Here is a 21,787-nt window from a genome sequence, read left to right on the forward strand (position 1 = left end):
CCAAGATTCTAAATTTTTATTGTTTTACAATTAGTTTCTAAAAATACAAGGAAAAGAAAAAATACTTCCCATTTGGTAGGATTAATTTGTGAATCAAATTCATTGTTTAGAATTGTTTTATTCAGTTTTTTTCATCATACTTTCTGAAAATTTATCATTCCAACGTTTAACCTCCAAATTCCTAAAATTTCAAATAAAATTGCCCCTACGTATTTTTTTTTGTTTTCCTTGATTTCTAGGTTAGTCAATTACCCTAAGGTAAATAATAATAATAATATAATGATTTATTTCATCTGATCAAGCTGCAGAACAAGCTGAAGTGCTTACATCGTCATTATCCTAGAAACAGATAAGGGAGGGGTGATAGAAAATTTAAAATTCAAAAAATTTAACAAATCAGTAATGGTTGTAAAAATCGTCGTCTGACTCATTATGAAGATATTGTTTTCCCATAAACGATTTCTTGAGTCGGAACTCTGCGTTGATAAGTTCCACCATTGCTGGGATTGCTGAGAACTTGTATCGTTTTCTTGATGTCGAGGGTGGAACTAGAAGATTCATCTGTCGGAGAGAGCGGGCGTTGGTATTCTTATTGAATTCAGGAAGCATTTTCCTCAACCTTGGATTCTGCAGAATGCTGGCTCCGAGACGTGTAAGTGCCAGTTCTCTTCGTTTCCGTAATGTGTCCAGCCTTAATTTGGAGAGTTGGTCATCGTAACTAGTCTCGTTCACTTTTTTGTTTACGATGGACGACACGGCTCGTCGTTGAATTTTTTCTACAGCGCTGGCTTGATCAATTGACAGTCCTGGTCCCCAAACTGTGGAATTGTACTCGAGGACGGGACGTATGAAACTGCAATAGGCTATCAAAAGTTCTTCTTTCTGAAAACCAAGAGCTTTCAATTTACGAAGGTAGTTCAATCGGCTCGCTGCTTTGATGGTAATATACTTAATATGATCATCCCAGGTCAAATTGTTATTGATAATGATTCCTAAAAGCTTCACTGAATTGACTTTTGGGATGGGCGTCGAGTCAACTGAGATGATGTGGTCTTCAGGTTTGCGGCGGGTGTCGACTACGAGTGATACGGTTTTCTTGGCGTTAAGTCGCATGTCGATTTCTTTGGTGGTGTGGCTTGCTACTTGGAGAGAAGATGAAGTGATTGGCTCTCCACTTACAACTTCTAAGTTGGTGAGATCATCAACAAACCCATAAACTCTGGAGTTTACGGGGTCAATGCCATGAGACGCTGCAAGAGTGGGTCAAAGGTCACTATAAAACACAGAGGGCCTAATAGTGTCCCTTGGGGCAAGCCACGTGTCATAGGTTGGAAGCTCGAGAATAAACCGTGTTCCCTTAAGCAGTTTTTCCGATTTGTAAGGAAGGATTGAATCCAACGAATGGAATTTTCGTTTATTCCCATTTTAATAAGTCGATTGATAAGAATGTTGTGATTAATAAGGTCAAAAGCCTTTTCGCAGTCCAGCAGAGAAATGATTACTTGAGATGGCTTTTTATCAATGGATTTAAGCAGGAAGTCGAAAAGTTGGATAAGGTAGTGAGCAGTAGAGGACTTCTTTAAGACTCCAAACTGTTGTACACTTATTTGGCTTGATATTTTTTCATATATATCTTCGTAGATAAATTGTTCTGCGATTTTTGCCAGGTTGCTGGTGACTGTGATTGGGCGTAGTTGTGAATAGGAGGTGACTGAAGGGGTTTTAGGAATGGCGGTGATGAATCCGTCTTTCCATGATGCAGGAAGGTCACCAGATTCGAAGGAGGAGTTTAGAAGATGCGACAGGATGTAACAAAGCTCAATTGCACATTCCTTTAATATTTTTGAGGGGACGGCCTGGGAGCTATTGCTTTTGCATGGGTCGAGTGCCGTCAACTTTTTGTAGACCTCAATATGGGATACTTCAATAGGAGGAAGATGACTAGGGAGGTAGCATGGTATACTGACGGGGACAGATGAAGATTTAGAGTTGGTGATGCTGGCGAAGTGGTCATTAACACGATTCAGAATTGTGTATGGGTCACCTTCTAGACTCGAATTGTTGTCGATGCCTTCTGCTATGGTCAATATTGATCGCGAGCTGGCTCCCGTGAGTTTTTTCACAAGTCCGTACCAGGATCGAGATGTTAATTGACCCAGCTTCTGGCTAAAATTGTTGCGGAAGTTGAGTCGATCAGACTTTATCTTCATTCTGACTTTGTGTCGATAAATTTTCCACTTTGGGTCATTCTGTTTGAAGAGTTTGTCCCGTATTTTAATGAGATGGCGGAGTTCTGGAGAAAACCATGGTTTGTCGTTCGTACAAACCTGCGTAGTTTTTTGAGGGAAGCATTTATGGATTAAACCAAACATAATTTTGTGGAAAACCTTATCTTTCGTGTCTATAGATTTCGAATTCAGTACGTCGCTCCAATCCTCTTTATGAAGTAGGTCACGAAGTTCATTCATCCCTTCACTTGTTAGTGGACGAGTAACCTTAGTTATTTTGCTCTTGACTGCCATCTGATGGACGGGCATCGGCGTTAAGAATATGGACTTGTGTCGACTCTGTCCAAGTGGTGGAGATTCTGTTGGTTTACGATAAAATTGTGTCAAATTAGTCATTATCAAATCGAGCGTTGCACACTCTCCGTCGGGATTCATAAAAGTAGGAAAATCTATTATTTGTTTAATTTTAAACATTTTACAGATTATTTCAGAGTTCCAGTGATTAAAATCGCCCACTAATACAATACCGGAATTTGTATATTTTTGGAGTAAAAGTGTCGATAGATACTGTGACGTGGTCAAATAGACGTCGACCAACAGCAGGTTTCCAACCAGCAGGGAGGTAAACAATCCCAACAATAATTCCAGAAATGGATCTTGGTAGATGATGTGGCCGGAAGTAAACCCAGAGAGCTTCAAATTCGTGGTCACTTGAAGCAGCGACTTGAGTGGCGCAAAGGTCGTTGCGAGCATATATCGCGACTCCACCTCCTCTCCCAGATCGTTTATTGGAGAAGACTGTGAAATTTGCAATATTAATATTTGAAGTCTCTGATTCCCATCCATTCGTAAGCCGTACATAAGTGAATGAATACGTGTTCAAAAAAAATATTTTCACTCAAAAGTCACTCATCTCGATTTCTGAATTAAACTTTTCATTTACATTCAGTATGTAATTATATTTCAAATTCATTTCATTTCACTTCACTTCATTTGTTAATTTGCCCCATGTATTCAGCATAGGGTGAAAATTGAAAGGAGTGAGAAATCTTCTAATTCACGTTCATTTGTCTGAAATGATAGAATCCTTCAGTCATTTTCATTCAAATCAGAGAAATTTTAGTCTCATTCACGATCATTCACTATCATAATCACTCATATGAATGAAATTGGTGGGGGTGGAATTATAAATTCCGACATAAATCTGACTGATTATAGAGTACTTCGAGTACTGTACGTGAGTACCGCGAGTATTTTGAGTAATGCAAGATTTTGTAATTTTTGAGTTAATAAAATAGAATGTCATCGTGATGTTATGTTTCCGAGATATAAAGAAAACTTAAAATTTGCAGATTTGATATTAATAACCAGTAAGAAACTTTCAAAATAATTTTGTACCGCATTTTTCAAAACTTAAGACGTTCAAATTATGAAGTTTAAAAGTTCTATTAAAATTTGATACAAAACTTTCAATTTCTCTTTTTAAAGATTTCTGTATAACTTTCCTCAGCAAGGGATAAGAAAATTTTGTAAAATAACCGATTTTCAGTGTAAATTTGAAAAAAATACATCTTTTTCTAGAAAAGAGTTTTGGTTACGCAATGTTTCGAATTTCCTAAAGCATTGCAATTTTTATTGGCGTTCGCCAGATTGTCAAGTTACACCATTCGAATCGGAATTACTCTTCAGTAATTAGATTATATACAAAATTCGACAAAGTCGTTCAAATCCTACATTTTATCATATTTTTTATCAAACTTTACATATGTACTTATTTTTTTGCAAAATTTTTTTGCAAAATTTTTTGCAATGTTTTTTAGTTTGTAATCTTTCCACGAGCTTAGATTCCTTAATCGTTATTATTATACTTTCCAAAATGCAAAGACATATGAAAACGTGGCGACTTGACTAAATCCACCAACCATAGATGAAATTTTAAACTTTTGACAAACCATTGGACAGAACCCCGTTGTTTTCCATATTTTTTAAATTAAAAGAAAAAACTTCACCGTTTTTAAATAGTGTTACTGTGCACGTGTTATTTCGCACCACAGATTATTTGCCAAATAAATGGTTTTTGAAAAATTCACGAGAAATAAAACCATCCCGATGTAAAATTTGGAAAAAAAAATTTCATCCTTTTATAGAAAAGTGTTTTTCGCACTGTTTCGAATTTCATAAAACATTCGAAGTTTTATTGACGCTTGTGAGATTTTCTCATTGGCCCCACTGGATCTGAATTACTGTGAAGTAATTTAATTGTGTAAAAAAAGCGATCAAGTCGTTTAAATCCTACATTTTTTTCACAGTTCATTTCACAACTCCACAAACAATACGATAACAAAATGATACGCAAACAATACAATAAATATTCATTTTAACGTGTGAAACACCTCTTTCACCTCTTTGTTACATTCGTTGAAACGATTTATTATTTCAATTTTCGATATCAAAAAAATTAAAACGAGCCGATTTTATGAACAAAAGCACAGCCATCACAAAACAACTACAAGGCAATTTTTGAATATTATTTGTGACGTAATTTTAAGCTGATCAAATTTGACACAAAACCGTCAAGTACACATTTTTAAGTTTTTATAACTTTCCTCGGTTTTTAAGCAAGTTAAATATTACTTGTGTAAGCGTGCCATTTGGTATCACAACTTATTTGACAAATACATGGTTTTCGAGATAAAAGCATATCGATGTTTTGGGTAAATTTAAGAACAAAAATTTCATCCTAGTCTAGAAAAGAGCTTTTCACAATGGTTTGAATTTGCGAAAAGTTATGTTGTAAACAGTGCAAATTACATAATTTGATATTTGTCATTGTCATATATTTGGACTCGCAATTCCTAAAACATTGCAAGTTTGATTGGGTTTTTGTCAAATTTTAAGACTGAACAAATTGGATCTGAATTACTCTTGAGTAATTTCATTATGTAAAAAAATCGACAGCGTCGTTTAAATCCTAATACTTTTTACAGTTAGATAATTCCACATCTCTAATTATTTTTTTATAGTCTTTCCCTTCCCACGACATTAAATTACTTGATCGTGATCATTTTAGTTTCCGAAATGCAAAAAGATATGAAAATGTGACCAAAACCACGAACAACCAAAAATCTTTTAACATTATTAATTACTAAATTAAATAAAACATTCCTTTCAGATGTTTAAATGACGCAATTTTAAACTGCTCAGATTTGACAGAAAGCCCTTTTTCCACATTCTTTTAGTTTTAAGCAAGTGCTGGTGTACAGGCGTCATTTCGCGTCACAACTGATCTTACAAATACATCCTTGCAAACTAATATAAAAATGTAACATGAGAACGATTGAAATTTCATCTAAAATGATACCATAAATAGCAATTGTATATTTTTGACCATTGACCTCTTCCTCATAAGGTCAGAAATATTGACGGTGTTGAATTTGCAAGTGGAATTTCCTCTAAAATGGCACCACATATGCATACCTGTTCACTATCATTCATGTGAGTGATTATGAAAATGAATTTCCTGTGTTTTGAATGAAGATGATTGAAAAATTCCGTCATTTCAGATGAATGATTATGAATGAACATTTTTCCATTCATTTCATTTGTCACCCAATGCTTAAATACAATACATGCGGCGAAGTAAGAAGTGAAGTCAGATGAAGTGAAATGAGCTTGAAAGAAAATGAGTGAATGTGAATGAAAAGTAAATTTTTGAACAGAATTTTGTTATATTTTGGCCTGCAATCTTGGCGGACGGGGGTGGTCCGATTAATCTCATTATCGAACTCCACCAATAACTAAAACCTACAGTGCAGACTCCATATAGAGTCATTATATATTATTATATAGTATTATATTATATTATATTTTTTTTTTATATTATATTATATCTTGTATTATATAGTCATTATATATATTATATTATATCTTGTATTATATAGTCATTATATATATTATATTATATCTTGTATTATATAGTCATTATATATATTATATTATATCTTGTATTATATAGTCATTATATATATTATATTATATCTTGTATTATATAGTCATTATATATATTATATTATATCTTGTATTATATAGTCATTATATATATTTTTTTTTTTATTTATATATTATATTATATCTTGTATTATATAGTCATTATATATTATTGAGTCAGGGACATAGTCCCTGACTCAATAAGTCAGAGCCCGCTTCTAATTTTTTTCCAAATTGACCGACATAATATTACCAACTTCCGTGTTGTGAATGGTTAAAAGTTTGTTAGATAGTTTCTACTATTTGGTACAAAATTTTTGAACTAGTTACAAATCATGTGCCTTGACCACCATGACCAGTGGACTTCTTTAACATCCTGAAGTTCTAAGCTGTATGCATGTGCTATCCAGCAGTGGTTTTAACTTTTTCAGCCTCCATATCAAATTTCAGCTCCATATAACGATTTGGAAAAATCAGTATGGGTCACCCCATAGGGTCACTCTGGTTGCACTTTGCTCACTTTTAACTTCATATCCTTTAATTAGAAGCCATTAGGTATCATTGTGCCGGATTTCATCTTTTTAAAGCAATTTCTAAAAATCGGTATGGATCACCCCATAGGGTCTCTCCAGATAAAAATTTTACCAATATCATATCATATTCTTTCATTAAAACCCATAAGCAACCTCTCCACCAAATTTCAGTTCGATATGATGATTTTTAAAAATCGGTATGGGTCACCCCATAGGGTCACTCAAGATAAAAAATTTTCCAACTTGAAGTCATTTTTATCTCGTAGGAGCCATTAGCAACCTCTGTACCAAATTTCAGCTCTCTACAACAATTTTGAAATTTTGGTGCATAATACCCCACCCACTCCGATGACCCCCACCGGTCAACCACTGGACCGATTTAGCCCATCTTCGAACTCATTTCCTAACTTTGTCCAATACGCATATCGTAAAAATTTCAAGTCAATCGGTTCAGCCGCTTTGGCTCTATCGTGCCGGACAGACAGACAGACGGACGGACATGACGGTTCCATAAGCCCTGACTCGGGCTAAAAATTAGAAACCCAACGGGGGAAACGGCGTTTAATTATCTTAAGTCGTTCTAGAGATATCCTGCTGACGGACAAAACGAATGGCTTTCGAAATAATTTGGAGAAATAAAAACATGCCGAATATCTCGGTAAATTTGAAAAAAAAACACTTCCATGTTTTTCTAGAAAAGGATTTCGGCTAGAGTTATAGAAATCGGTTTTGTTAAATAATTTGGAGAAATAAAAACATGCCGAATATCTCGGTAAATTTGAAAAAAAAACACTTCCATGTTTTTCTAGAAAAGGATTTCGGCTAGAGTTATAGAAATCGGTTTTGTTAAATAATTTGGAGAAATAAAAACATGCCGAATATCTCGGTAAATTTGAAAAAAAACACTTCCATGTTTTTCTAGAAAAGGATTTCGGCTAGAGTTATAGAAATCGGTTTTGTTAAATAATTTGGAGAAATAAAAACATGCCGAATATCTCGGTAAATTTGAAAAAAAACACTTCCATGTTTTTCTAGAAAAGGATTTCGGCTAGAGTTATAGAAATCGGTTTTGTTAAATAATTTGGAGAAATAAAAACATGCCGAATATCTCGGTAAATTTGAAAAAAAAACACTTCCATGTTTTTCTAGAAAAGGATTTCGGCTAGAGTTATAGAAATCGGTTTTGTTAAATAATTTGGAGAAATAAAAACATGCCGAATATCTCGGTAAATTTGAAAAAAAAACACTTCCATGTTTTTCTAGAAAAGGATTTCGGCTAGAGTTATAGAAATCGGTTTTGTTAAATAATTTGGAGAAATAAAAACATGCCGAATATCTCGGTAAATTTGAAAAAAAAACACTTCCATGTTTTTCTAGAAAAGGATTTCGGCTAGAGTTATAGAAATCGGTTTTGTTAAATAATTTGGAGAAATAAAAACATGCCGAATATCTCGGTAAATTTGAAAAAAAAACACTTCCATGTTTTTCTAGAAAAGGATTTCGGCTAGAGTTATAGAAATCGGTTTTGTTAAATGAAAAACGTGCCCAATTTGCTGGAGTTAATTTCCCTCTTATCTTGTAAACTTTTTTCTCATTATAGTTTTTAAAAATTTGTCATTCCACTGTTTAAATGACACAATTCTTCCAGATCTAAAGAACTTAAATGATTAACAAAATGAGGTACTTAACAGTAAAAGAAATTCCGAATTTTATGTTTGTTTTTTGCATCAATTTTTTAATAATTTAAATAAAATAATGTATGCAAATTATTACATTTATTTTATGGTATTCTTAGATAATTTAATTTTGAATATCTACCAAGTTTAAATTACATGTTAGATGGGTGGAACTGCTGTTTTTGCGATGATTTTTTTTTCATTTTGAATTTCTGTTTATTTTTACATCTTTATCTTTCTTTAAATAAATTATTTTTTTACAAATTCTGTAATTTCCTACAGAATTATACTTATTTTGGGATTAACAATTATTTCATTTCATAATTTTTTTAAGTAACTCCTTCAAATAGTTCAACTCGTACAAGCGTAAATCTCGCATCACGACTTATTTGGCAAATAGATTAGCAAATAAAAATATGCTGGTTTTTATTTCCTTTGGTATTACTTTGATAAAACAAATTCCATCCTTTTATAAAAAAGAGTTTTTCACAATAATGTTTGAAATTTTGCAAAAACCTTGCAAATTATGTTCATGTTTATTAGATCTTACATGTCAAGGAAAATCAATCTAACGCACTAATGAGTAATTTTTTTATTCAACCAATTTACATCGTCGTTTAAGTCCTACATTTTATAAAATTTGTTAACTCCACGTGTGTAATTGCTTTTTTAGAATCTTTCCACAACTTTAAATGTGTATAGATTTAGTTTCTGAAATATGAGGAAACCAAAAAATCTTGAAAAAGAAAAACCTGACAACTTGTTTATAAACCTATTTAAAAATGTTTAAATAAAAAATGCCGATTTTCGATGTACATTTGGTAACAAAACTTCCGCATTTAAAAAAAAAGTTTTCCACAACAATATTTCGAATTTTGAAAAACCTTGCAAATTATGTTGATGTTTGTTAGATTTTCCATGTCAAACAAAATAAATCTGAGGGGCTTGTGAGTAGTTTTATTAAGTAAAAAATTGTCAAAACTTTCAAGTAGCGCGGGAATCTTTTAACGTTATTTTTCACTACGCATTTCATTCAGACACTTTTCACTGCGACGTTTGCTAAAATTGGACACATGTCATTTCCAAGTGTCTTTTTTAGTTTCTTTTACAACTTTCCTCGCTTTTTAAGCAAAGGATGTAATCAGAGTGTTCTCGTTTGGGATCACATTTTTTTAATGAATGTAATTTTACAAATTTTAGGAAATAAAAACATGCCGATTTTCTGGATAAATTTGGGAATAGAATACATCCATTTCTAGCAAAGAGTTTTGCACGAAGTTGCGAATTTGCCAAATTTATGTTGAAACTTGCCGTATGGCCGGTATACCATAAGTGGGGGATGAATCTTTTTGTACTCTAAAGTAACTTGATTATGCGAAAAAACTTGACAGTCGTCAAAATCTGACACATTATGAAAACTACACATCTGTAATTACTTTTTAGAAACTTACCATGACTTTAAATCTTTACTGTCCTAGAATTAGTTTTTACATATACAAGAGGAAAAAACCATGCCCATGTGGTAAAGGATGCAGGATGTCAACTTGTGCACGTTTTACTGAATTTGACAAAGTCTACATCTGTAATTACATTTTACAATCTTTCCACAATTACTTGATCTTTATTAATTTAGTTTCCGAAGTGCAAAGTGAAATTGAATTGTGTCAACTTGGGAAGCGCCAATTCCGCCAACCGCAAACAACTAAAATCTTTTAATATTATTTCGTACCATGTTTTTAGAAACTTTTCTTTCAGATATTTAAATGATGCAATTTTAAATTGCAAACAGTTGAAGGTTAGCTCCACACCATTATTGCCTTAGTTTCTGAAATCTAGGAAAAGGAAAATTTGACAACTTGTTTAATAAATAAAAACATGCCGATTTTCTATGTACATTTGGCAACAAAAATTCCGTCCTTATCTAGAAAAGAGTTTTGCCAAAAATGTTTTGAATTTGCAACCGTTTTTCAAATTATGCTAGATTTGCTACGTCGCAAAAACTCAATCTTAGTGGTTCGTGGGATATTTGATTATGCAAAAAAATTACAAAGTCGTTGAAATCCTACATTTTACTAAATTTGTTTACACCACGTCTGTAATTATGTATTGTTAGAATCCTTCTACAAGTTTGAATTTTTATATATTTAGTTTGTGAAATATCAGGAAATCTTGAATCATTAAGCGTTCGCAAGCATTAAGTTGTAATTAGTCGACACAATAAATTGTAATTAATAGAAAATTTTTTATCATAAAGAAAAGCATAAAGAAACGCCGTATCTCGGGGCACGACGTATTTGGCATATAGTTTAAGAAATAAAATAATATTTTAACTCACCGGTATAATTTTAATACCAAGCGGTAGCAAGTGTAATACCGAGAAATCAGTACCAGACTTCTAACAGTGTAAATATAGCTAAAATAATTAACATTACGTCCTTTGAAAATACGAAGACGTTTAAATATAACGTTTTAAACATGTGCAATTTGTCACTTGTACTGTGTGAATTTTCGGCCACTGTATATTGAAACTTGATACTAGATACTTTAAAAGCAGCAATAATCATCGGACATTTATGGATCTTTCCTTGCTCTAAAGTAATTTAATTATGCGAAAAAACTTGACAAAGACGTCAAAATCTGACATATCGTGATATATCTGTTAACTCCGCATGTGTCATTATTTTTTTGGAATTTTTCCACAGCTTCATTTTTTCATAATATTTTCTGAAATATGTATCAGGAAATCTTAAAAAAGAAAAACCTGACAACTTATTCAAGAATCATGTGTAGCCTACACATGTATTTCAGAAAATATTATGAAAAAAATGAAGCTGTGGAAAAATTCCAAAAAAATAATGACACATGCGGAGTTAACAGATATATCACGATATGTCAGATTTTGACGTCTTTGTCAAGTTTTTTCGCATAATTAAATTACTTTAGAGCAAGGAAAGATCCATAAATGTGCGATGGTTATTGCTGCTTTTATTTAGAGTATCCTGCAACTTTCAACATAACTTGCAAACATTTGGCAAATTCCAAACTGATTTAATCGAGTCCAAACGTATGACAAATATCAAATTAAGCATGTAACTTGCGATGTTTGCAACATAACTTTTCGCAAATTCGAACCATTGCGCAAAACTATTTTCTACAAAAGGATGGCATTTTTGTTCTCAAATTTACCCATAAAATAGATATGCTTTTATTTCAAGGACCATGCATTTGTCAAAAAAGTTGTGATGCAAAATGGCACGTTTACACAAGTAATATTTAACTTGGTTAAAAACAGAGGATGTGGAATTAAGTGTAAAATATATAGGATTTAAACGACTTTTTCGATTAGTTTACATAATCAATTAAAATAATTCAGATCCAATTCGACCTTTCAAAAAATCTGGCAAAAGCCAATAAAATTTGCAATGTTTTAGGAAATTTGAAGCATTGCACTAAACTGTCTTCTAGAAAAAGAAGATTTTTTTCAAATTTATCCAGAAAATGGATATATTTTTATTTCTGAAAGTTACAAATTTAGCATGGAATTTTCGTTGATATGGTAAATTTACGCTATTTTCAACATTTACCACAGTTACGAAGGCGACGTGAAGACCCTCAATTCTCAATGATTTTGATTTACAAATTAATCCCACCAAATGGGCATGGTTTTTTTCTTCATATTTCCCTGTATTTTTAGAAACTAATCGTAAGACAATGAAAATTTAGTCATTGTAAGTTTCTACAAAATAATTACGGATATGCAGTTTTCATAATGTGTCAGATTTTGACGACTATGTCAAGTTTTTTCGCATTATCAGATTACTCTAGAGAATAGAAAGATCCATAGGTCGGATATTATGGTATGGTATTATGGTAGCAACTTTGAATTTTTATTATTTTGGTTTGTGAAATATCAGGAAATCTTGAATCATTAAACGTTTGGGATAATAAATTATTGAGCAAGATTAATAAACAAGTTAAATAGTCCTGGTGTATATGTGTCATCACGGTTTATTTGACAAATAAATTGTTGTCGAAATAAACTTAAGAAATAAAAAATGCCAATTTTCTAGGTAAATTTGAAAGTTTAGAATAGCTCTTCCCTGGAAATGGCTGAATCTTTCACTCATTTTCATTCAAATCACAGGAAATTCATGTTCATTCACCGTTATAGTATCATTATCTATCATAATCACTAATCAGTCACATGAATGAAAGTGAACAGGTATGATCTCATTTGGGATCACATTTTTTAAATAAATGTAATTTTACCAATTTTACGAAATAAAACCATGCCTATTTTCTGGATAAATTTGGGAGTTTTGCACAAAATTTCGAATTCGCCAAACGTTTGCAAGTTATGTTGATACCACATACTGTAATATCAGGACGATGGATCTTTCTGTTCTCTAGAGTAATTTTATAATGTGAAAAAACTTGACACAGTCGTCAAAATCCAATGCCTCGTAACACCATAGTTAAATTGGAGACTCGATCAAAAAGAGTGAAGGGGAGCGCTCTGACAGAGAAAATAATAACTACCACAGAACCTGAGACACAATTTGAGGCTGGATGAAAAGAAGGCCTGTGTCCTATATGTGGCGTGCAAGTTCGCTATATCAGTTTCTATAGGACACAGTCGCCACCACTCAGGCACGGGCCTGAAGTTATCCCCCTTACTCTATTAACAAAGAGCACTAGTCGCTTCATCCTTATACATCCATGTCAAAATCTGACACATTATGAAAATTCCACGTTCGTAATTATTTTTTTGAAACTTATTTACAATGACCTTAAATTTTTATTGTCTTACAATTAGTTTCTAAAAATACTAGGAAATCTTAGGAAAAAAAGCATACCCATTTGGTGGAATTAATCTATGAATCAAAATCATTGAGACTTCAAAACTGTGGTAAAGAGTCGTAAATGGCATAAATTTACGATATCTACGAAAATTCCATGCTTAGGAAGCTTCATAAATATACGCAAGGTTAAGGCATCATTTTCGTTCAAAAAAAAATTCGTAGGAATTAACAATCGTGATATTTCGAACATAAATTAGTTACCGCTGATATTAGGCAAGGAAAAATTAACAACAATTTTTACGAAATATTTGATACGACGGGTCGTTCACGTCAACCCTTTATAATTTTCAGAAATAAAAACCTACCCATTTTCTGGATAAATTTGAAAAAAATCATCTTTTTCTAGAAAATAGTTTAGTGCAATGCTTCAAATTTCCTAAAAACATTACAAATTTTATTGCGGTTTGCCAGATTTTTTGAATGGTCAAATTGGATCTGAATTATTCTAATTTTAAGTAATTTGATTACGTAAAGAAATCGAAAAAGTCGTTTAAATCCTATATTTTTACACTTAATTCCACTTCCTCGGTTTTTAACCAAGTTAAATATTACTTGTGTAAGCGTGCCATTTGGTTTCACAAATTATTTGACAAATACATGGTTTTCGAGATAAAAGCATATCGATTTTTTTGGGTAAATTTGAGAACAAAAATTCCATCCTTTTCTAGAAAAAAATTTTGCACAATGGTTAGAATTTGCAAAAAGTTATTTTGGAAACATTGCAAATTACATACGTAATTTAATATTTGTCATTGTAATATGTTTGGACTCGCGTATATCTACTTCGGATCTGAGTTACTCCTAATTAATTCGATTATATAAAAAATTGACACAGTCGTTTAAATTCGAATTTTTTTCACAATTAGATAGCTGCACATCTGTAATTATTGTTTTCCAATCTTTCCACGACATTGAATTACTTGATCGTGATTATTTTAGTTACCGAGATGCCAAGAGATCTGCAAATGTGACGACTTGACCAAAACCGCCATCAAGAAAGAATCTTTTAATATTAATAATTACTACATTAAATAAAACGTTTCTTTCAGATGTTTATATGATGCAATATTTGTCAGGAACACATTTTTTAACACTTTTAAGATTTAAGCAAGTTAAATAGTGCTGGTATGCAGGTGTCATTTCGCATCAAAACTTATTGGACAAATACATCCTTGTGAACGAATATAAAAAAGTAGCGTCAGAACGATTGAACGTTCCTCTAAAATGACACCACATACGTATGACAATTTTGTGATCTCTGACCTCGTCCTCATGGTCATAAGGTCAAAAATATTGACGGTGTTGAATTGGCAATGAAATTGCCTCTAAAATAACACCATAAATCAAAATTATGTATTTGTGAGCTTGACGTTGAAATTGAGTGAAATTTCTTCTAAAATTATACCTCATATGACAATTTTTTTTATATTTTGGCCTGTGATCTTTTCCCCACGGGGCTGTGGGGGATGGTCTGATTAACCCCATTATCGAACTCCACTACCGGTAACTAAAAATTACAAATATAACAACGGGAACGGCGTTTAAACTATTATCGTAACTCGTTCTGGAGATACCCTGATTGTCCCTGATGACGGACGGATGCACGCACAGACGAACAAAACGAAACTGGGTTTTGAAATCATTTTGAGAAAAAAACATGCCGATTCTCTCAGTAAATTTGGAAAAATGAAAGTTTTATTGTCGTTTGCCAGATTTTCAGAATGGTCAATTGGGTCTTAATAACTCTAGATTAAATTGATTCCGTAACAAAATCATTAAATCTCACATTTTTCAAAATGTTGATGTTTGTTAGATCTTCCATGTCGCAAAAATCAATCTAACGAATTCGAAATCCTACATTTTATAAAATTTGTTAACTCCACAAATCCACATGTGTAATTATTTTTTAGAATCTTTCCACAACTTCCAATTTGTATGGATTTAGTTTCTGAAATATCAGGAAACCAGATAATCTCAAAAAAGAAAAACATGACAATTTGTTTGAACCCCTATTTAAAAATAGTTAAATTAAAACGTGCCAATTCTCGACGTACATTTGGTAACAAAACTTCCACAAGTTTTAAAAAGATTTTTTCACAATAATATTTCTCATTTTGCAAGAACCTTGCAAATTATGTTGATGTTGATAGATTTCCCATATCGAAGAATATCAATCTGAGGAGCTTTTACATTACTTATGCAAAAAATTTACAAAGTCGTTTAAATCCTGTATTTTATCAATTTTTTTGCTGAACATGTGTAATTTTAAAATTTTTCCACAACTTTGAAGTAGCGAGGGAATCGTTCAACGTTATTTGTCACTACGCATTTTGAAACACTTTTCATTGCGACGTTTGCTAAAATTCGACACATGTAATTTCCAAATGTATTTTGATTTTTTTTACAACTTTCCTCGATTTTTAAGCAAATCATATAGTGTAATCAGATAGTGTTCTCATTTAGCATCACATATTTTACAAATAAATGTAATTTTACAACTTCTACGAAATAAAAACATGCCAATTTTCTGAATAAATTTAGGAATAAAATCCATCCATTTCTAGAAAATAGTTTTGCACAAAGTTTCGAATTTGCCACGTGTTTTCAAGTTATATTGAAACTTGCCAGACACAATCATCATAGGTGAGTTGATCATGAATCTTTCTTTACTTTAAACAAATTTGATTATGCGTAAAACTTGACAACGTCGTCAAAATCTGTCACCTTATGAAATCTCTTAACTCCAAATCCGATTTTCTGGTTTTTCGTCAAACAACTAAAACAGTGGACATTGATTGAAAATTTAATTGGTTGCTAATTAATTAATTTAATTGGGCATTTGCTGGAATATATTTGTGAATTAAAATCATGAAAAATCGTGAAAAATTACGTAAGAGACCAAACTCGTGCATAAAAAATGAAAAAACTGAATCAAAATTTGCCAAAACTAGGAGTATTTTTAGGGTATTATGGGGAAAACTCTGTGGTAAGAAGATGATTTTTTTTCTCTAATTTTGCACCTTTAATTAACTTTGAAACGAAAAATGTGTCAATCTATAGCTAAATATTATAGCGTCGAACTTGAATTTTATCCCAAAACTGAAACAAAATTACAGCCACTCACCTATAAATCGTGGTGATAATTAAGCTAAAAAAGAGCCACATCGCGACAAAACACCGCAACGGGGTGAACCTCGGTAGGACGAAGTCTTGATCGAGGTAGCTCGTCGTCACGAAGAATATTTGGTGCCGAATCCCCCAATATTCCCGGCTCACAATTCCGCGCCGCGCGAAACTCATGGCGTCGCCTTTATCCAGTCCGAGCGCGGTCATGGTGCGCGTAATAATTTTGAAGGTGAGGAACGCCACGACGGTGGAGACTCCGATGAGCGACCACATCAGAAGATCGAACGACCAGAGGAGCGCGGCGGGAGAAAAGGCGCGCGTCCCTTCCGTCGTGATAAAGTTGAGGTAGCTCCGGTCGAAATATGCGTTCGTGAAGGTGACAACTTTCACTAAGAAATGGGAAAATTAGGTTTTTCGTTTAATCGCCAAAAATTTAAATTAATATTATTTTGTTGACGCGCCAAAAAAATTTAAATTTCCCGCGTAAATAATTTTGTGTTACCTCTTTTTGGCGTATTCGCCGTAAGAAATCCGATATCGGCCCGGCCCGCTACAATGTCGCCTACAGTGCCTTAAAATATTTTTAAAATTCGATTTGTCGAAAAAAATCAAATTTTTCCCGCGTTCTTGATAGGCGATTAATTTTAGCATGGTAACTGATAAGAATTTCTAGTACAATTAGGCAGATACTTCGGTTATAAATCGTTACCAGGGCGGTAAAATAATTCCGATATATTTCAAGACAATTTTACATTACTTGAAATTCTCACGATTTGTAAGACATAAAAGTCGACAATTATTTTATCAAGTATTTAACTCGAATATAACACGTATTAGATAGCTATGTGGGTGATATTGGTCTTTTGTAGTACTAAAGACTAGACTTTGATACCATTTGTTATTGTTTTATCGCCGAGACTATAACACCTTAGTAACAATCTATCACCACGAAATTGTAATAAAACTTCAAATTTCACTTGTTTTTCAGTGAATTTATCCATATTTTTTTTAGCTACTGACCTACATGGTATAATTTATATGCTAATTTTCCTGCGAAATAGTCGTAAAATTTAGTAAAAGTTTTTGCATTTAAATAATTTAAGGATTTTACATTGTTACCATCAACTTATATTAATATAACTCTATGCCATCAACTGAGTGAATTAGCTCGTAAAGAATTTAATTTTTAAGGAATTAAAATTTTGCCAGAGTAAAATGCCGAATCAGTATATTTTGTAAAATTTGGCTAGAATATTTTCCTACAGGTACAAAATGAGCCAAAAGTACAAGCTCTTTTCGCCTCGATTTCACCGAATTTCCCAGAAAAAATCAAAAATTTATTTTCGGGTAGAAACATCAATATACCATAGGTCTTTTCGAATTATATGCAACCACCCCCACTTCAAAAATTGTTAAAGGAAATCGTGAAAAATGAGAAAGTCAATGTACACTCGGCACAAAAAGAATAAGACCCCAAGTTGCATTTGCAATTTGACTTCCCCCTGGAATACGAACATTTTGATGCATCAAGAGTTTCAAAATTCGAAAATTGGCGGTTTTTTTGCATACACATAAATCCTTAAAAAAGTCATGGTCCCAGCCATTTTCAGTCTGACAACCTGATGCCAGAATTTTCTCCTTATGAAGGGCTACATTTTCAGCTTTTGTTGGGCGACGAGAAATGCCTGGGACCATGAGATTTTTGGGGTCAAAGTTTCTGTGGGAGTGACTTATACGGCAAGTGCCGTAACAAACGAGGGCTAATGATATACCAACATTTAAGTTTTTTATATTTTAATAAGACAACATTTAGATAACCCAGTATACTTAACTAAATAAGACGCATGATTGTGTGAGCGCGGCAAAGTGAGACGGATACGGCACTGACGCGCGATAATCGCGGATACCCACCAGAACCCGAATCTCACTCTGCCTCACGCTAAATATGGAAAAGAGCTTTGTAGTACTCTTGGTCTGGTTTGTATGTACAACAGATCGGCGTCTTTGAAGTCGTAATATGTCGTGTGTGCAAAGAGGCAACTTTTTTGGGATTTCTTCATGCCTTTTTGCCGTTTTCAATACATTTTTGTCATTTTGATGCCTTTTCGCCTTTTTGATGCCTTTTTGCTGGATTTTTGACGATTAAACCCGATTGCTTGTGGTGTATACATAATACGTTTATAACGTATTAAAGAAATTACAGACTACATTTTTTAAATTGTATTGAAGGATCCTGGCTTTCATCGATACTTCAAATTAGTTGAGTACTTTTGCTTAGAAATTATCAGGGTTTTTACATCGTCATCGCTTTATAATCAAATTGTGGGCTAAAGATCATATTTGGGAAAAGTATAAAAACCCCAATGAATAACTTTCACTTAAATTTTATCAAAGATAAGGGTTGTGTCTCATCTCGCCCGAATTAGCAAAAAGGCACCCATTTTTGTGGGGCAAGAAGGCACTGCCTGTTTGCTCTGCACACACTGCACTGGTCGTTATATAGATAAATGCCATAAATAATTCAACGAATTCTTAATTAATAGCTAATTACAAAAATTAGCAATTAAATTTATCCTAATGTAAAATTAATAATTAATTAAATTTATTAGTCTCAAATTTTTAACTATACCGATCCAAGTTCCATTCTCCAGCTCGAGGCCAGTTCCCCCGCCGCCTTTCCAACCCCCACTCGTCCCCATGGAGAGAAAAGCGTTATACGTAAAGTTAAATTTGACCATGAGAAACTGTTCGAACATGGTTTTCCACATTCCCCGCTGAGCATTGTTGACCCCTTCGTACGGCGGGAGCGCCTCGATCCGCGACCTGATCGCGGGAAAGGACACGCGCAATAAGTGGCCCTGCAGGTTAAGGACATAATTGGGAAAGTAGTCGAAAGTGGCGGGCGATTTGAGCGGCAAGGTGAGCACGACGGGGTGACCCGCGTCACAAAAAAAGCAGACGGATTTGATCACCAATTCGTCCCGATTTTTATCGAAGGAAAGTCCCAACTTGTATTTGGTCTTGGCCGGAAGTGCGGGTGAAAGTAGGAGCGGTTCGAGCAGGGCGGGATTTAGCGTTACGTACACGAAGGGATCCACATCTTTGGCGACGAGGGGGAGATAAACGGGGGAAATTGTCCTGAAAATTAAGTACACTGTTAAGGAATTTGCAAATGAATGAACAACAATTTTGGATCGGCGTATGGTCCTAGTTTGCCACAGATTTTAAATTGATGGAAAATTTGAAATTTTGTGGCCATTTCTGACCTAATTATGACCTCGGGAATGTAATACACTGTCACAAATCTGGATTGTCGCTGTGAAAGTATTTGAAAACTACTTAGACAATTCAAACAGTCAGCGGTAACTTTGTAAAATCCGCAAATTTTGTAAAATAATTTTGCAAATTTTTACAAAATACAAAGATCTGAGCAAGTTTATAATTTGCTTTCGAAAATTTGTAAGTAAAATTTTATAACAGTTTCGAACTTTACAAACTTTACAGTGAATACCAAAGCAAAGCATTCGTGAAAAAAAATTGGCAAAGTTGTCAAAAATGGTATATTTAAACGTCTGTATTAATTTTAGAGAAAGTATAAAATTGTTGATGTTAATGTGTCTAGGTTGTAGTTTTATCTTTGGCAAATTGAAATTGGCCACGACAAGATAACTTGGCATTTATTTAGCAAGTAGAATTAGTTTCATAAGTCGGCATACATACATACATCGCAAAATATAGCTTCTCGCAAAGAAAGTCTACTAATCCTAACTTATACACACATATATTTTGACCAAATTAGTCTTAATCGATCAGAAGTTTAGTAAATATGCAACTTGCAAAAGACACGATATCCCAAGAGGCACGAAATTTTTATCCGAATTTGCATCCGGAGAGGAGAAAACCCGCCATAATGAAGTCGACAAATTTTACACTTAAATGAATGTAAAATGAATGTAGATTGATTTAATCCGAAGAAGACAAAACCCGCCATAAAGTCGACAAATTTTACACTTTACACAAATTTATTACGCATTTGATATATACGCACAAATAACAAATTTTTCTTACTCTTTAATTTTCTTCGACCACTCCTCTCGCACTTCCGTCACCATCACAATGACCATTTTGCACACTGTCGCGCGCAAATTGTAGATTGGATATGGTACGGAAAACTTGACTTTTTTTGACGAATTTCCAACCGAGTTTGTCTCTAAGATCGCGTTGTAATACGCGACCACACCCACGCCACGGACCACGTTACCTACCAAGTCATTAACATCACTATTTTCACCCTGTCGCACAAAAAACAGCTCACAATTTCTCGTCTTGGCCGAACTGGGGTACAAATCGGTTAAAAATTTGATTAACACATTTTCTTCCGCGGGGGACTCAAGGGTCGGGAATGGGACGAGGACGACCATGAGTAATCTAACGACCAGAATTCCACCCTTTTTAGGCCACATCTTGGTAACGATGTAGTTAAAGACTTCGAAGTGAAAACTGGAGAAAGTTGGAGACCACGTTTCTTGGGGGCAGAGGAACACTGTAAGAAATCTGGTGTAGCCAATAGTTTTTCAGCCTTAAAATTATTACAGTTTGGTATTCAAATTATATTGTTCAGTAAAAAGTTACTACCGATATAGTGAAACTGTAATACCGAGCTATAACTTCATGGTTTTAGTTATCAATTCCACTTTGGTAGAGTCATATACGAATACCGCTTGGTATAATTTTAATACTGGATTTCTAAGAGTATACGAATCAGTTAAAGATTTGATTCATAAACTTTCCCCCTGGGGACTTCAGGGTTGCGAAGGGTCGACCAAGGATGACCACTAAATTAGCTACCATCATCCCTATACCCTGGTAAAAATCGAAATGAAAGTGTAAATAACGGGAGAAAAAGGAATCGCATGTCCCACATTGACACCTCTCTTGTATCAAAATTTAATTTGTTCTGTACCATCAGATACAAATAATTGATAAGATGGGTGTCTTATCTTTGATGGTTTCCAATATAATTGACGCTTTGGCCACTCTTCGCGAAATTGTTGATGCAAAATTTACCAGATTTGCGCAATCAAGTCAGAATTGAAAGCCCAATTGCACGCAATGTTTGTGTTTCGTTGCCATTGGCTCTTTAAAATTCTGACTTCCAGTTTGTTTTTCGGACGGTTCAGAATTAATTGATGGGCGATCGGCCAAATTTAACGGGTAGAAATTGGCTTTTTCTGAAAATTTCAGTTTTTTATGTGGTGCTGTTGGGTAACTGTTATCAAATCGAGTTAGAATATATGTATATTATTTCTGGCTTCTTTGAAATAATTTAATCTAATAATTTAATCTTAATTCTTTGAAATCCAGGATTAAATAAT

The 21,787-nt window shown here is 33.5% G+C and overlaps 1 protein-coding gene across 1 annotated transcript; it reads right to left on the reverse strand.

Moving 5' to 3' along the window:
- Positions 1 to 396: 396 nt before the first annotated feature.
- On the reverse strand, positions 397 to 3,074 carry LOC110856411. Its single transcript, XM_022104897.1, has 2 exons — positions 1,349 to 3,074; positions 397 to 1,250 (listed from the first exon to the last, which is right to left on the reverse strand). Exons 1-2 carry the CDS (start codon positions 3,072 to 3,074, stop codon positions 397 to 399), a joined length of 2,580 nt encoding a protein of 859 aa, XP_021960589.1.
- Positions 3,075 to 21,787: the final 18,713 nt, after the last annotated feature.

This window comes from Folsomia candida, unplaced genomic scaffold (genome assembly GCF_002217175.1).
Source record: "Folsomia candida strain VU population unplaced genomic scaffold, ASM221717v1 Fcan01_Sc015, whole genome shotgun sequence".
NCBI classification, from domain to species: domain Eukaryota; kingdom Metazoa; phylum Arthropoda; class Collembola; order Entomobryomorpha; family Isotomidae; genus Folsomia; species Folsomia candida.